Below are 17,879 nucleotides of genomic sequence, written 5' to 3'. Positions count from 1 at the left end.
CTCTGTTTGTTAATAGAAAATTACCTCCAGACTTAGAAATAAAAGAACATTAAGTATTTATTATCTTGTGGTGGGTATTGTGTTCCCTGAAATATTGTGTGTTCCCCAAAATAAACATATCTGGGGTCAGAGAACAGACAGCAACTAGAACAGAGCCAGAAATGGTGGCTAGAAAATGCGAAGAGTAAGCCATAACAGAAGTTGGGCGGTGGCGGTACACACCTTTAATCCCAGCACTTGGGAGACAGAGCTAGCCAGATCTCTGAGTTCAAGGCCACTTTAGAAACAGCTAAGCATGGTGACCCACGCCTTGAATCCCAGGGAGTGGGGACAGAAAGAAAAAGGTATATAAGTCGTGAGGACCAGAAACTAAAGAGGAAAAAGCATGTAGTTAGTTTAAGCTTTGGAGCAACACAGTTCAGCTGAGATTCATGTGGAGGAGGACTCAGAAGCTTCCAGCCTGAGGAAACAGGATCACCTGAGGAACTAGCAAGGTAAGATAGCTGTGGCTTGTTCTGCTTCTCTGATCTTCCAGCATTCACCCCAATAACTGGCCTCAGGTTTGTTCTTATTAATAAGAACTCTTTGAGATTCATACTACATTATCTCTCAGTTTCTAGGAGTAAGTGACTTAGCTGGATGCAAGGCCATGTTATTCCTTGGGAGTAGTAAGTGGGGCCTACATTGTTTGTCAGTATACATTCCTTCTTGCACTGGGATACTTTTTTTTTTCTTTATGTAGGAAGAAGACAAGAAGAAGAGTGCCCATGTCCCATGATAGTCACATGCAGCCCTGGCCAAGTGATTCTGGCTAGTGAGGTCGCGCATGAGGTTTTACTTGAGCTGTCAATGGGAACACAGTTATTAGAAGGCATTATGGGAGGAAAATCCACTCCAAGCTCACTCAACTCTAGTTGCTGGTTAGAGACTATGCTGGCTGGTTACAGATACAGCATAGAACACCTAGTAGAGAGTTTTATTAAGAAATCATCTACCTTAGATAGGTTTGTGGGGATGCCTCTGGGTAATAGTATATTGATTGTTAATTGATGTAGGAAGACTCAGTCCACTGGGGGCAGAACTATTCCCTAGGCAGGGACCCTGAGTATAAGAAAGGAGAAAGCAGGATGAGAGCAAGCAAGGATGTGCATCCTCTCCATTTGCTCTTGGCTGTGAATGTGATGTGGTTAGGTGCTTGAGTTCTTAATATGATTTATCTGACATGATGGATTGTGGACCTGTAATCATAAGCCAAATAACTCCCCTTTCCCTCCCTAAGTTGCTTTTTTTGTGAGGATGTTTAATCACAGCAAAAGAAATAAAACAGACTTCTTCAGTTCTTCCACACATGGGCTCTCTACAGGTGCCTGGGTATGTTTACAGCTTCCCTCAAAGCAAGTAGAGAGAGTGGGAGAGTGAGCAAGCAAAAGAGACACAGACACCTAAAGAAAAGCCTCATTGTGTTTTATAACCCTGTATTGGAAGCGACATATCATTACTCAGCCATATTTTATTTGCTGTACCAACCAGTCCTGGGAATAGTGTAGGCAGAAAACCATAGAAGCATGTGAATGCCAAAACTCAAGGATCACTGGGGCCATATTGGAGGCTAGCTACCAAAAGCTCTATTCCTAATGATTAGAAACTAGAAACTCCTTGAATACCTATACACAATGCAAAGGACCAATGAATGTCAGTGACTTTGGATGATGCAAATCTATACAGAAGTAGAAATGATCCCTATATAACTGTATATAACAATATGGGCACATTTCACAAATAAATTATTGGAAAAAGACTAGACACAAAAATGCATTCATTATTCCATTTATTCAGTGGAGTCTTTTGTTGTTTGTTTGTTTGTTTGTTTTTAAGAAAATAAGAACCAAAAAACAGAGGCTGGTGAGATGGCTCAGCAGTTAAGAACACTGGTTATTCTTACAGAGGACCCAGGTTTGTCTCCCAGCATCCACATGGCAGCTGAAAAACCCTGAAACTCCATTTCCAGGAGATCCTGATTCTTCTGACTTCCGTGGGTTCCTGTACGCATGTGGTACATGTACATACACACTTAGGCCCCACATGTACACAAAAAATTAAAAAAAAAAATTTAAAACCAATCAACTGACAGATAACGCTGCTCTGTTAAGAGTTCAGAATAACAGTTCTCCCTGGAGACATAGTGCCTGGAAATGGACACAAAGGAACTTAATAGGCTGACAATATTTAAACAGTATTTCGCTATCTGCATGTTCGTGTGTATTAGTTAGTTTTCCCATCATTCTCCTCAAATACATGGCAGAAGCAGTTTAAGAAAGGTAGGGTTTATTTTGACTCACGGTTTAATTTCAGTATGGCAGGGGATGTATCAGAGGTCACAGCGGTGGATCACGAGACAGGGTCCTTCCATGTTGGTGGATCAGGAAGCAGAGAAGAGGCCATGAGCAGGGGTGGGCTGTAACCCCCATGGTCTAGTTCCAGTGAGACTTCCGTGTCTTCCAGCTATGACGTATATATATCCCACAGGTTTCACAACCTCCCAAAACACGGCTGCCATCCAGGGACTCAGTGAGCCTGTGGGGGAGATTTCACATCCTAACCATAGCACACTTCCACAGGACTGGCTTGCAGAAATTCACTGAGCACTACGCCTTTCCACATATCTATGATAACTTAATAAAAATATTAAGTGGGTGCACAAATACTTGTATTGCCTCTTACGGTGGTCTAAATGAGAATGGCCTCCATAGGCTCATGGATTTGAATACTTGGCCAGCAGGGAATGGTACTATTTGAAAGGCTTGGGAAGTGTGGCCTTGGAGGAGGAAGGGCGCCACTAGGCTTTGAGGTTTCAAAAGCCCATTTTAAGCCCAGAGTCTCTCTCTTCCTGCTGCTTGTGGATCCGGATGTAGAACTCTCAGCTACGTCTCCACCAATATGTCTGCCTGGGTGCTGCCATGCTTCCCGGCACAATAATGGACTAATCCTCTGAAACTTTAAGCAAGCCCCAGTTAAATGTTTTCTTTTATAAAAGTTACTATGGTCATGATGTCTCTTCACAGCAATAGAACACTGACTAAGATGCCTCCCTTTCCTAAGGAGACATTTGAAGAATTATTTTGGTTATAGAGAATCACAAAGCCAGGAGCTGTACATGAACTTTGTATACTCCCCAAATGTATATGTGAATCTCAAATCCCAGTGTGATAGCAGTTAGACACGGGGGGTCTTTGGAAGATAATGGGATTCTGGAGATCAATCCTCTTGGATGAGATAGTGGCCCTTCAGGATTTCTTTGGTCATCTCCTCTGAGGGTGCATGGTGAGAGACCTGTATATGAACCTAAGAGAACAGGCTTTTTTTTTTTTTTTAAATCAGACAGACACTCTGTCACTGCTTTGTGCTCAGATTCGGAAGACTCAAAAACTGTAACATTTAACATATAACATATAAATGCATTTCCGTGTTTATAAGCCCCACAAGCTATGGCGTTTGTATTATCGTATCTCAAAAGGAAAGGGGCACCGTATTCACTGCAATGTTGTGCCCTCAACTCATTCATCCCAGGGCTAGACTTCCTTGGCTGTGAGCTCCTGGCTAAACAAGTCACTTAAATCGGCCAAGTTTGCTGAGCAGAGTCGTCTCCTAGTCTCACGGCATGCTGAGGTACGGTCTGTTGACTGTAGCAGCTGTGAGGGTTGGGTCTGGATAGCATATGGCAAGAAATAAGAGTAAGCAGTAATGACAATTCCTTATGTACACCATAACCCTGGGATTTGTGCCCTTGGAATTCAAAATACAAGAATGAAAATATGCACCCGTTGCTTCTCTGCAGATTTCTACCATAGTCTTCCTGTCTGCAGAGTGACATGGATGAAATTGGCTTGAATGACAGACAGGCCAGTAGGAGAGGAACAGTGAGGAAGATTTTTCTATCTGCTCATCTATTCATTGATTTATTCTCTCTCTTTCTCTCCTCACTTCTGTATCTTGTCATTTTTCCCTTCCTCTCCCTCCTGTAATTCCAGTACCCCTGAGACTGAGACAGGAGGATTGTCAGAATTGCCACACCTTTCAGGCCAGCCTGGTCTATAGAGTGAGACCCTGAGGACAGCCTGGTCTACAGAGTGAGACCCTGCATATAGACACACTTCTATTCCAGTTTGCAAAATGTATGTGTGTACACTTAGCACCTGCTTGCCTGTGTATGCTAGGACTGTGTGTAAAGATAAGACACTGTTTGAGCAAGGAATGTTGCCGTTGTGAATACAATTCAAGCCTCGTTTATCTACATTACCGGAGCTATGATTCACAGCGTATTTATCGGGACTACCTCAGTGCCTTACAGCTTTGCAGGAATGCATATCTTTTATGAGGTCTGTTGACTCCCTAGAAAGCAAGGTCTCCCCATACTAGGAGAACCTCCATTGTACCAAAAAATTTTTTACAGAAGTGGATAGAAATGGGCCACTTGAAGAATCTTCTCCAGTTCCTTTCATCTAGGAACAATATTGCTATCTGTAGATACTCTTCTATTTAATCACGTAGTTAAGGCTTCCCATAGGACTTCTTTGGGGACTCTGGTAGCAGGATGTGGCCCCCTTCTGGCCAGAAAAAATTCATGCATTTGCATTTCAATCAGTTTGAAGGGCTGGAGGCTCAATGGAAGAACGATGGACCATTTCTGCCTTTACCGTGGAGCTGGGAATGTGGGGTGACTTACTCTTGGGGAAGCTGCAATTCAAAATATTTTCTTTCAAGATGTAAGAATAGGCTGCAGTTCTGGACAAACCACCCACTTTTCCTTCTTGAGTTTACTTAACACCTCATTTGAGTGTATGTTCAGTTTCTGTGAAAGATAATGTAGCAGCCAGCACACTGGAAACAGCAAACAGTTCATTCCTAAAGATCTATCTAAGGTTTGGAAGGGACAAATAAGTGTCCATATCACCCATGTGATTAAAAACTGAAACAGTAAGAAGTAATGGCTGATGAAAGAGCCATTGTGTTCACATAGAATGAGGCTTCCAGGGCGAAGTGGCTTTGGAGCCAGAGCACTGGTGAGAGGCAGGATTTGGGTAGCCTGAGATGGAGAGAAGGATGGGGAAGAATGGTATTATCATTATAGGGGAGAGAAAAGTCTGGACAGACATGGAGGTAGGAAAACTGGAGCCTAATGCAGGGTGGTGGAGTCTAGCCTGGCTGACTCATAGGGAGGGTTATTGGATTCAGAGTGAAAGAGGAGATGTATCTAGAGCAGCCTGGAAAAGCTTGACCTTTTCCTGGGAAATTTCTTTGTGAAGCAATGTTGAACCTTTGACTGTCTTTGATTTAGAACAACAACAACAAAACACATCAAGTCACAGCAATAACCACTCTACAATGAGCCCTGGTCATTCATTTGCAATTGGTTGTGAGAAATCATAAGGTGTTTCTAGATACAAAAGCAAGCAAGGGCTGGGATGTAGCCAATGCCAAGATGGCTCCTGGCAGACGTAATGGAGTCCCCCCAACAGAATCCCTTCTAAGTAATGAAGTTCCCCAATAGAATCCCTTCCAAGGAATGTGGCTTGCCAGGTCCCCCCACCCCAGATTGCAAAATTTAAGGCCTCGTGTTGAACTATCTTCTCACCCTGGTTGAGTGAGCTTTAAACTACAATAATGAGGAATGGGGCTTGCTGGTGTAGTGGGATATATATGGGCTAACTCAGAACCACAGAAAAATGGTAACACTAACCTTATTTGTGTAGTATTATGACCAACTGAATATGCAATCTGCATTAATGTATGATTAAATTAACAAAAAGTATAATGCACATGTAATAGAACACTGGTAAATTTCTGACCCCAGACACTGATTTCCTAATGGCATTTTTAGAATCCCTTTAGAACATATTCAATGTTACTGAGCATATTGCACCATAAGAAAAGTCTTCCAGGAGAAGAAATGCCATCTCCAGCTGAGAAACACACAACTGATACTTTGCAAAGGAGCTGAGGGGAGATGGAAAATTTGGAATAGCCACAAAGATGATGACAGGGGCTAGAGAGATGACATGGGGGTTAAGAGCATGCACTATTCTTGCAGGGGACCCAAGTTCTGTTCCCAGCACCCATGTGAGGCAGCTCACAACCACCTGTAACTCAAGCTCTCAGAGATCAGACGTCCTCCTCTCCTCTCAACTCCAACGGCACCAGCATTGACTGCACAGAACCCAACACAGACTCACATGCATATACGTAATTCAAATAAAATAAATCTTAAAAGAAAAAGGACAGCAGAAACAACCACTTAAGAAGTTTCAGCAGCCATGAGTATTTATTATTTTGAGTGAAATACACATTAAACTTTTGTATAAAAAACATCAAAGGTGCTATATTAGATTATTTCAGTATTAATTTACCCCCCAAGCCATTTGTGTTGTCTCCTACTTTTCTGTTTTCTTCTGATATATCATTACGATCATCTAAAATTGTCCATTGTTAAAATATATATATATATAAAATTAGCCTACTCTTCAAGAAAAAGTACCACTAGTGATGAGTTACTCAAAGTGAAAACCTTTTTAAAAGGGAGGCGAGAGAATCAACTTAGTGGAAAAAATATATAACAGAACTTTGTAGGTACATAGGAATGCCAAGTCAATGCAGGCCTTTGGCGGAACATCCTTATAACACCACTTTGCAGAGCATGGGCTATTTCTTTTACGGACCTGGTACACCAGGATTCTTGTTATTTGCCCATCATCCTCTGGGTACTCTCGAAGGTGAACCAAATGCTATTTAGTGTTGTTGTGCATGTCCCATGTTCCCCAAATGCATAAGGTAAAAAGAAAGCTGATTCTTTTGTCTTAGGAATAGCCCTTAGGATTAAGTTTGTCGTTAAAGATGTTATTCCCTACAAAGGGGAACTGTCTTGACCCTCATTGTCAGTCTTCTCCATACCCCATTTCATTTTGGTAGTCCATTTCAAAGTTGAGCTCCTTCCCTCCTGGGCTGGTTCCCTATGAATGAACTCAGCAAGTTGGAACCCAGCGTTAGGGTGAAATTTCCCGTTTGGTCTCACTCAGTCTTAAGCAAACAAGCTTCTCTGATTTACCACGAGAGCGGTCTGACTCTCCCGTCTCTTGACTTTCTTATTTTTTTGTCTCACCCTCCAGCACAAGGCGCTGAGGGCTAATAAAAGAAGTCCAGAGGACAGAAGGACCAGGCCGAAGATGGAGATGATGGAACCGTGAGAATTGAAGCTGTAAGCCACAGCGGTGACCACGATCCCGGTGATGAAGACCACCACAGCAAAGGGGATGATGCAGCGGTAGCAGGAGAGTTCGGCACCCCCTGTGGCAGCCGTCAGCTGAACCTCACTGACCAAGGGGACCGTGGTGACCACAACTTCACTCTTAGGGCTTTTCTCCATTATCACGGGCGTGGGAGACGTTGGGGATCCCAGGTTCTCTTTTATGTGTTCTTCTGTCATTTTTCTGGGGATGTTTCCTACCTGGCCTCACAGGCTAGATTTGGAAAGCCTGGCCAGGGTGGAAGCTGTGAAGAAGAAGGCAGAGGACATCAGCTAAGCCACCAGCACGGGATGCAAATGAAAGCAGGGAGGTGCAGAGACACCTGCCATCCCAGGACACACAGGAGCATTCTTCACTTATTGCGTTCTTTTACCTTGGGCAAAAGGGAAGCAGCAATGCACAAAAAAAGAAAGGAGAGAGATATAAAGCAGGAAGCGCTTTGCAGCATCTCATGTTCCTTGGTGGTCTACAAATATCCTTTCTAAGCGTTCTTCCTTGCCTATTGCCTTTATTTGCTCTAAGCTTAGAAAAGCCTGATTCGTAATCCAAAGAGGGCTCGTTCAAGAGGAGAATATGCTATAAACAGTTCCGTAACTCACAGCAGTGTGAACTCGGCCAATTTTGCCAGGCACGACACGCATTCTTTCCAAGCTATCACCCATTCACTGCTCATTAAATCGACGTCATGAGAAACAGCAAGTGCACAAGTGGCGGGCTTCTCTATCGACTGACAGCTCCTTAAACAAGGTGCACGGTGAAGAGTGTGCTCCGGACCTTTCCGACCCCACCCCTACCCCAACTCTCACCCATACCTCCCTCACTCCCACTCAGCTCCAGGACAAACGTTCAGTTTAGAAAACGCAATGAGGTCCCAACCACTTCAGGACTTATGATTAGAATATAGCACCATGCCCCTACCCATCTAAATAGGGAAAAGTAAGAAAAAGAAATTTTGAACACTTTATGAGATATAATTTTTTCCTGCTTTCCCAATGCTTAACACAAGATTAATTCTTAATCAACTATTAGAGTAACAAGCTGTCATTTACAAATTTTCTATTAAAAGCAACAAGGAATTTTGATATTCTGTATTTTATAAGATGCTTACACAAATAAGCATAAATAGTCACAAAAATTTGACAGATTCATTTTTTTTTTCTTCAATGCCCTTCTGTATAAAACTTGCCCCTCCCTAGGTGTTTTGGACTTGAAGATTTTAAGACTCAAAAAGCATCTGGCTGAAAGCCTGGTCTGAGGAATCAGGAAGAAGGTCTTGTTGAAGTTCAGACATACCAGACTCACTGACTTGCACCCTGGAGAGGCTGAACAGTTGCAAGGACTTTTTACAAGTGTCAGATTTGCAGGACGCTTGACACCCTTTTGATGACATTAATCCGTTGAATGTATTGAGCATTGATCAAAAGTGAGCACAACACTGAATCAGACCTTCTTCATTCTCCCTACCCCTGAGAGGTCAAAATATCACTCACCACGGAGCGAAAGTCAGAGAGCTCGCTACCTGATGTAATTTGTATATAATTAATCATCAACAAATTAACTACTATTGTCCAATGATACCCTGAAATTATACTGGCTAGGTCAGTTAAAGGATATTTGACCTTTTATCCGAAAAAATGAAATAAAATCTCCCTCGCCACAAAGCTGAGATTATCATTATTTAAAAACCAAGATATGTCCCCAGATTAGCAACACATACCTCATGGAAAGGCAGTCCATTACCAGGGAAAGGCACTTGACTTGGGAGAGAAGGACCAGCTGAGTATCTTCCTTCAGCTTCTGGGAAGGAGCCTGTCACCCACTGGGCCTTGGTAAAAGCACAAGTCAGGTCTGGGGGACAGAAAAGCCGTAAGAATACTTAACTGTAGATTACGCTTTGAATGCTGAGCTCTTCCCTCTTGCCACCCCTGCTCTTAAGTGACGCTTGTTTTTCCCTCCCTCTCATTTTACTCCTTCCTCCTCTGGTCTGCCCCTCCCTGACATTTTTTCTTTCTTCCTTCTGTTCCTTGCCAGCAGATTCTGAGTTTTGGCTTGCCCCAACTCTGCTCAGTGACACGGTGGTAATTCAGGCTCATCACTTCAGAGTCCCAGAGACAGGAGCCAGAGTCGACTTTGATTTCCCTCACAGAGTTTACTAAGCAGGCAGCTTTGAATTACTCATTTTTTCCCCAGCCAAACTCCAGATCTTCCTCTGCCTGCCCATCAGGCCTTTTCATAAGAGAGTCCAAGAGAATCCCAGAGTCAGCATTGCAGACCTAGCCGAGGGACAGAACCGGGGGACAGACATTCCCCCGAGGCAGGAACAGCTATGGAGTTTTCAAGCCCCTGAACCCAGCCTCAAGGCCAGCAGAAATCCAAGCTCCTGACTCTCTCAGTGTTTTTACTTATATACGTGTGAGATGGCCAACAGAAACTTAAACGCCCCCCCCCCCCACCTTGTTTGATGTTCCCTCGTTTACATACTACGTTTCTGCTTAAACTGGGAAACCCTGGCTATCCTGATTTAAGCAGGATGGCTTACTACTTACGCTAGGAGCTTTGGCCAACCCGAAACCACACTACTGTCATCATCAACACTGCTGCTATGGGCAGAGTGCCTCCTATGGGTGTGGCATAATATTAAGGACTGTCACACATTAGTTGATTCTCACTCACTTGTAAATGAAGTTATGGTGGCTCAAAGAGGTAAAGAAATATGACAAAGGTCACAAAGAAAGAGACACTTGATTTGGCCCCCAGTCACATTTTATTTCCTGTACGGGGGATTGAGCCTGGGGCCTCACATGCACCAGGCAAGTTGTCTATCTTTGACCTACATTCCCAGTTCACTCTCTGCTTTGAACTTTAAGTCCCTCTGTCCCAGCAGCTTCGTCAGTAGCTTGAGTCACAGATCTTCACCACCAGGTCCACTGGACCTCAGTTATGAATGGGTACAAGCTCACCAATGGAGCTTGTGAAATGTAGACTCCGAATAAGTAGGTCCATCGCTATCTTCCTGCCTGTGTTGAGCCTGCTGTTCCCTGGCCATTTTAATCAGCAATATTCAAACACACACACCTGGCACACCATTCTCTCAAATAAATAAGCTCAAGGCTATGTCCCACCATGTCAATGGCCTGATACGTGTATGCTTCTTACAGAAAGCTACTTGATGTTGTAAAGTATTTGAAAAGCATAAAGCCCAAGGTGAAAAGGATTGGTGGCAATACTAGAGAATGATGATAAGCCTGTTCCTCTATTTCTCAGTGTTATCCACTCACAGTTTTTTCATCTGTGTAAGCCTTACTAAATCCTGGTATAGCTCACACATTCACATTAATACTGGAGTAGTTTTGTTTCCCCAATCTGTGGGATGCTCAGCTTTCTTTAACCACTGACCTGGATCCATCCAAACACCCTACCTCCTCTACCTCTTAGCTTTCCAGCCCAGTCTACAAACAATGACACAGAGATCAGAAGTCCTTTCTTCTCAGATGGAAGCCAGAGCAAGGGCTTCTTCCTTCCAAGAGATCACACTGAGAAATCCCTGAGACCTGGCTGAGGCTGGGAGCTCCAGCATGCTGAGTATAGCAGGTACCTGCAGGCCTCTTGAAGGCCTAGACTGCTACCTACCATCCTTGCAGCTTTCAACGTGAGCCTCAGAGAATTGGAGTCTTACGTATAACTAGTGGCATCACTGGGTGTTGAGATTGGGCATATCTGGAGCCTAGGACCTGGGCTATGTCATGTGGAAACTCTCAAAGAGATGTCTTTCCACCTGAGAACTCCCATCTTTTGGGGCAAGTTCTCCCTAATTTCTAGCACAGGCCATTTTCTGTAAATCAAACAAATCTCCAGTAATCCCAAGGAAGCTCTGAACACCATCCTATCCAAAGGTAGACTTCCTTGCTTCCTAAGCCAAAGGTAAAGAAATGAGCCCATGGAGAGGAGAGAGGCATCCTTTCCCATGGTGCGCCCTGGGCTGAACCAGCAAGGAGAGACAGTGAACAGAGGTGGGCTCCCAGAGTGGAAGACCCCAGGTTTGTCACTACTTCCAGTCTTGAAGCTTTCAGCCTTCTCCTGGCTTCAGGTGTGGCGTTCAAGCCACTCTCCCAGCACGGTGTGCAGACATCTGTCTAGGTATGAAGACACCAGTCTCCACACTCAGCGGACTTCTGATTTGCACTGGCAAATTCAAATAGAAAGCTTAGGGATGAACCAGAAATTGTGCCAGAACAGATAGCCACCAAGGCAACCAGGGACACAGGCAGCTTTAATCGATGTTACCTCTCAACTAGCAATTCAAAAAGAATGCATTGTGGTGTGTGCAAAATGGTTTTGATATTAAACACCCCGGGGAATCGCTTCAGGGACACCTGGTCCCACGTGCAAAATTTCTTCACAATGCATCCAGCCTTTTTTTTTTTTTCCTGCAAACCGTCTACGTGCAGAAAGGGGAGGAAATCTCTCTGGTTCTTTTTAGAGCGCAGGGCTTGGGAAGGCTCTTTTAAGTTTGGAAAACTTTTCTGAAGGCTTCCCAATGCAGGAATGATATCAGTCGTCCCACAGCGAACCCCGGCAGGCATTCTACAGTGCTCTCCTAGATCTTTCAAAGAGCAAGGAAACCGAGACTTACCTTTCTCAGCCAGAATCCGACTGAGACAGCTGCAGGAGGCAACCAACAGGCACGGCCGACAGCGGGATGCAAATCACCACGCTAGGGACCGTGCGCAAAGTACTCAGCGAGGCTTACAGACCATTAAGGGACCGGAGACAATTTGGTGAGAGGAAATTCCTTCAACGTGCTGTTGAATTTCACCCTAAGTTTTCCTCCGTGCCAACGTCATCCATTGTAATTGTAAGCGTGAATCTACACTATTCCAATGATTTAAAAAGGTCACTAAGAACCTCTTCTGCTTTTTTTTTTTTCCCTCGTTTTAAAACCTTGTGCAAACATTCATTTTCAAGGGTTTCTCTAGCCAAGATTCTCTTTTTGATATCACTCCTTTGTAAAGTCATAGAGCTGAAGGAAGGAACTCCTCGGTGGTCTCCTATATTTCAGCGATGGAGCGGGTAGAGGTGGGTGAAGGGGGTGGGTGTGAATGGAGGGGTGGGGTGGGTGGAGGGGTTGTGAGTGGGTGGGTGAAGGCAGGCCTTTGGAGTGGTTTGGGAATGTAGAGTGGGGATCCTCCGCAGATCTCCGTCACCAGCATATTCAAGTGATAAGAGTGGGGAGGAGATAAAGGCTGTGGTGCCTGGGTGGCCGGTCCCCCTGAAGCCAGGTTAGCTGCTGGTTCATCAAGGCTTCTCATCTGAAGATGCCCACAGGGTATGGAATTGACTGCACACTGGACGGTCACATCTCAAAAGAACTGAGGCCACCCAAAGCATCACTTGCAGGAGTGTGAGGGATTTCGCATGTCAGAGAGAATTGCCCCTAACTTAAAAACATGCCATCTTCATTAGCAAGACCACACAGTTGCTTGGGGCGGGGTGGGGGGGGGGGGCGGGAAGGGAGCAACAGCAGCAGCAGGACCGAGCAAGAAGGATGGTAAATATTAACGACAAAGAGGTCACTGGCGCATTTCCCATCGGTAGAAATCAGGCTGGGACATTTTCACTTTGCTGTTGAAGCTCTGGCAGCTTCTCCTCTGGGAGCACACACGCTTAGCATTTGGAGAAGAGCGGCCCTCACGTGCATTTGATTACTTTCCCACTTTCATTTTGCTTTTGCTTGGCGTGGTTGAGCTGGCTAGCTTCCAGCATCCAGGAAGATGCCAGTTCCTCTGGCTCCTCTCCGTCCAATCACCACGTGAAGATCTCTGTCATCACCCAGCCCAATTGAATTCAGTGGGATTTGGGAAGGTGGCCAGCTTTTCTCTTAGCTAATCCTTTGTCTTTTCTTTTCTTTTTTAATAAGGGTGTGTCTGCAGTTTTACTCTGAAATCAGGGACATTTGGCAAAGTGATCTGTGCTTTTGTGTTCCTTTTGGATAATGTGTCATGTGATGACTCCTCCCAAAGACACTCCAGGCAGTTTTCCTTTAAGTGGAAAGATCTAATAGGAATGAGGAACAAGGAGTTTGCTTTAGATGCAAACATATTTTACTATTTATCCGTGAGTTTCCAGGCACTGAAATCCCCTAGGAGCCACATGTGGAGAGAAAGGGATAGCATGGACTTTTTAGGGCCGTGGTTCTCAACCTTCCTAATGCTGCCACCCTTTGTCACAGTTCCTCATATTGTGGTGACCCCCAACCATAAAATTATTCTTGCTCCACTTCATAACTGTAACTTTGCTGCTTTTGGGGATCACAGTGTGAAGATGATCTGTGTATTCAGGTGGTCTTTTGGGGTTTACGACCCACAGGATGAGAACTGCTGCCTTAGGTGCACGTCTTGCACAAGCATCTACCCTGCACCACCCGGACCACAGCCCAGAAACTGTGCTTTATTTTGGAAGATTCTGAGACTCCGAAGTGTGTGATGCTTTTGTGAATCCACACTGCTAGGGAAAGTGGCAGAACCAGGTGTAACTCTAGGTGCTTCTTCTACCTTGTGCCACAAAGAATCTATTGCCCATTTTTTTTTTTTGTGCTGGTTTAAGATTATATAGTTTTTATGGAGGTTCAGATTCACTTTAGGGGGATTGCAGAGTGACATACTGTCCTAAAAATGGATATCTACCATACCAGGGTACCCCTGGTTCTCTGAAAAGAAATTTAATGGTTGAATTGTGTATTTCATCCCCTGTGAGTCTGAGCACTGAGGCAGGTTTGGGTGTGTATGAAGCCAAGACTGACATGGGTTGGTACCCAGAAAGTCTAGGGAAGGTGTTACAGGAAAAGGGACATTTTGGGGGTTCCCAGACCTTTCCTCTCTCTTCAAAGGCTTGTGAGTTCCTCAATACTTCCTGGACTCCTTGTGGAGGCCAGGAACTTAGTAATCACTGTGACTGAGGAGATGCAGAAGCGATGGTAAAAATGAAGTCTCATCTCAGAGCTAAGTCCTCGGCAGGAAAGGCACATGAGCAGCAGGGCAGACACTCTGCAGGAGAGCAGAGGGCTGCTGCACATACCCCAGAGAGAATCAATCGATTCTGGACTAGGTGTGTGAGCTGGGGAGATGAGTGGGGACCGGAAGCTTTATGCCAGACAAGCATGAGACACTATAAAGAATGAGGGAAAAATGTAATTCTGGGTAGAGGGAGTAATTTGTATTGCACAAACACAAATTTGACAAGTCTGAACCGCCTGCAGAGAACGGTAAATAGCTTGTGTGGGTCAGGCGGAAAAGGGCCCAAAGGAGACTGGAAGTGATTCATGATCATATTAGTGACCACATGATGCATTTGAGAACAGAGTGGTTTTTGAATGGGACACCACATTCAGCTCTGCATTATAAACAGTGCTGGAATCTTCTGAGGAAAGTCATACAGGGAAGGGGAGAACAGGCTGGGACAGCAGGCAAGAATTTGTGACAGTGGGGCCCTGATACTATGAAGTGTGGACAAGCAGGACTTATGAAGACGGTTAAGATCAGCACAGCGTGGCAGTGGATCTTCTGTGGGACTGGCTACCAGTAGAGAGGTTTATAAGACTTTAAACCCCAGATGATTAGGAGTGCAGTGGGACTGTCAGCAGAAATGGATCGGGGCAAAGCACAGGAAGGAGATCTGCATTTGGTTTCATTACCCATATTGTCCTCATAGATTGATCATTTCATCTAATACAAATGATCCAAGGGGGTGGGTGGGTGTTAAAAAACAAAACAACAACTCTGTTATACAAATGAGGATGTTTAGGGCCTTGGTAGACATCTACTGGAAAATGGGGGCGTGCCTGACTAGAACCACCACTTAATTGTCCCAAGCTTGTCTTCCCCACACTTTGGAATACTGTTCCCCAGTTCAGATGACAACCGCGCTTTCTGTGGCCCCTGAAGCGTTTCTGCTCCCTGAGAATTAAATGATTGGGCTTTGCAGTGGTCATTTTGCCAGTAAAAACATGCCATCACCTTCCCACAGGGCCTCTGCAGGAGTGCACTGAGGACCGAGTGCAGAACTGGTTCACAAAACCTTCTGAGCACATTTTAATCCACTTAAGAAGTCTTTGATGTCCATGAAGTGGGTGGCAGCAGGAAACAGAACAGTTGGCCCAGCTGAATGGAGTTCAAAATAAAACTGTTTATGAACTTAACTTATGGAACAAAGCAGGGGACATTGATCATCGGCTTCTTTCTTTAGATTAAAAAAAAATTAAATTAAATTAAAGTCTCGTTTCATAAAGACAGTCATCTGTTGTTTCTTCCTTGTTTACTTAAGTAAACTATACGGGAAAAGACATTATTGTCTTTGTAAAAAAAGAAGCATGGAACTTGGTAAAAAACCAATGATCCCAAGAGAGTGCAAGGCCCCAGAAGGAGAACAAGATGTTTCTTCCACCATGACTCAGACTGGGAAACCCAAGATGACTCCAAACTCCAATTGACCACTTGCACTCAGTAATTCTGTTGTCGATACCTTTGAAGGACGTCCAATTGGATGGTCTCAGTGTTCTTGGGGCCTTCTCGCTCCCCTGAAGTGTTCCTGATTATTTACTTTCTAAGTTCATTTTAGTATGGAAAACTTGTTTATAGCCCTGGTAGAACTCCATAACCCCCACCCCCCACCCCGCCCCAGGGTCACAGCATAAGGTTTTGGATCGCTTCCATGATAAAGCTAACATTTCTAACTCTGCACGCTGTTGTGCAATGAAAATAGCCATGAAGTAACAATCAGGAAACTTGGGTTTGCATCTTCTTTACTTCTCTCTCTCTCTCTCTCTCTCTCCCTCTCTCCATCCCTTCCTCCCTCCCTCCTTCCCTGTCTGTCTTTCTTTCTTTTCCTGTATTTGTGGACTCAGCATATCAGAGCTGAGGGCAGACAACTTAGGGAGAAAGCCAATACTGCCACCCAAGGCACCAGAGCAGCTGTAGGAAACCTCATTTTAAAACAAACAAACGAACAAAACAAAACAAACCTCTGGTGCATCGTCTGTCTGCGAAGCCATTGACCTTGTACTGTGAGATTAGCCATCTATTTCCATGCAGGAGGAGTTCACAGACTGACTACAATACGTATGTTTTCTTCAGTTCTGTGAGACTTTTGAGGTTCACAACATTTGTTATTCTGCAAGAGCATTATAGTTCTTCATAGTTTAGCAATTCAATTTTGAGGCTCAGATAGAGAACGGCTAGCATAGAGCCTCATGGGACCAGAAGGTGACCAGACACATGGCCCTGATATCCAATCTTGCTGACCATAAGTTGACACACTAAGGGTGTGTGTGGACTGTCAAATCACCTAACAGGCTGCAAAACCAATCCAAAAGTCAAGTTCCCGGGGCCAGAATGCACACTAACAGAGCCTTACCCTGCTGTGACTGACATGACGTAAGTCCGAGACCTCAGTTCACAGTTTTATGTGACAGGACACAGGAATAGTCAGCTCTAGGAAGGAGGGGTCGGAAAGCCCAAGGGTGAAGCTCTCTGGGAACAGGAAGCTGTCCTCCCTCTACCAACAAGGCTTCTGGACAGAGGAGCTCCACAGGTTTTCTAGAAGCCACTGGGCCCCCAATAGGCTGCCAAAAGGGTGTGCTCTGGTCACAGGGAGTATGCATTTCCTTACTACATTGCCTCTCTCCGCCCACAGGATCCAGAAAAGAGACACAGCGCTGTTGTGTGGCTCTGTTCAATGCATTAAATCCCTGTATGACACATAACCATGGTTCACTGTGTTGCTCCTTTAGGATATTTGGCGAGTGTGTGTGTGTGTGTGAAGAAGCCAGGAACTCACATTTCTTTATTCATTTGAAGTCTGCAGCCTTTTGTCCCACATTAATATGCCAAGTTAAACATGTATGTGCATTTAACCATGTTACTCCCTCAGGTGAAAACCCACCCATTCTCCCATCTTATTAAAGGAGGAGACCCTCCTTCCCTGACTGCTCACCATGAATTGGCCTCTCAGTCTCCAGCCTCAGACCTAGGTTGGTTCCCATTACAAATCTCAACACAATATTTTGTGTTCCTATTCTTGATCACTCAAGATGTTGTTTGCGCGTCTCTCTTTGGCTATCTTGATCAGGGTCTGCTTCTAAGACATCTTCCTTGATAAGTTCTCCTCCAACCGCAGGTTACATGTGTCTGGGTACCTTCTGGTCCCATGATGCTCTATGCTAGCCCTTCTCTATCTGAGCCTCAAAATTGCTAGACTAGGAAGAACTATAATGTTTTTGCAGAATAACAAACAGCAATATTAGCTGTTACTCGGTGCTACTGAGTCCTGACCCCTTTCGTTGTGACAACTGGATGTCTTCAGACTGGACTAAATCATCCCAAAGAGCAAAACTTCCCTGAATTGAGACCCTTGCTTGGTGCTTACTTATGGTACAGCCCTCACCAAACGGGGTAGAAGTTAGGTATTTCTTTATCTACTCTAATCTAAGGGACTAGTGGCTACTCAAGAGCACAGGACACACAAAACTTATCCATTATCTTCCGTACCTGATACACACTGAGACCAGTGACACATATTTGAGCAAAA

General features: G+C 44.6%; 1 protein-coding gene across 2 annotated transcripts; it reads right to left on the bottom strand.

Moving 5' to 3' along the window:
* Positions 1-6,292: 6,292 nt before the first annotated feature.
* Tmem100 (transmembrane protein 100) lies at positions 6,293-11,991 on the bottom strand. 2 transcript variants are annotated; one of them, XM_036196577.1, is made up of 3 exons: positions 11,932-11,991; positions 9,016-9,146; positions 6,293-7,671 (listed from the first exon to the last, which is right to left on the bottom strand). In XM_036196577.1, exon 3 carries the CDS (start codon positions 7,475-7,477, stop codon positions 7,073-7,075), a length of 405 nt encoding a protein of 134 aa, XP_036052470.1. In that variant the 5' UTR covers positions 7,478-7,671; positions 9,016-9,146; positions 11,932-11,991; the 3' UTR covers positions 6,293-7,072. The 2 variants fall into 2 exon arrangements, with proteins under 2 accessions (XP_036052470.1, XP_036052469.1); XM_036196576.1 differs by having other exon boundaries at positions 6,293-7,542.
* Positions 11,992-17,879: the final 5,888 nt, after the last annotated feature.

Source organism: Onychomys torridus, chromosome 8, assembly GCF_903995425.1.
Source record: "Onychomys torridus chromosome 8, mOncTor1.1, whole genome shotgun sequence".
Classification (NCBI taxonomy): Eukaryota; Metazoa; Chordata; class Mammalia; order Rodentia; family Cricetidae; genus Onychomys; species Onychomys torridus.
Note: the sequence above shows the minus strand (reverse complement) of the source record. Positions and strands in the feature narration are given on the sequence as shown.

Excerpts from the sequence above, each read along its gene's own strand:
- Tmem100 (XM_036196577.1), bottom strand. The coding sequence starts at position 7,477 with ATGACAGAAGAACACATAAAAGAGAACCTGGGATCCCCAACGTCTCCC.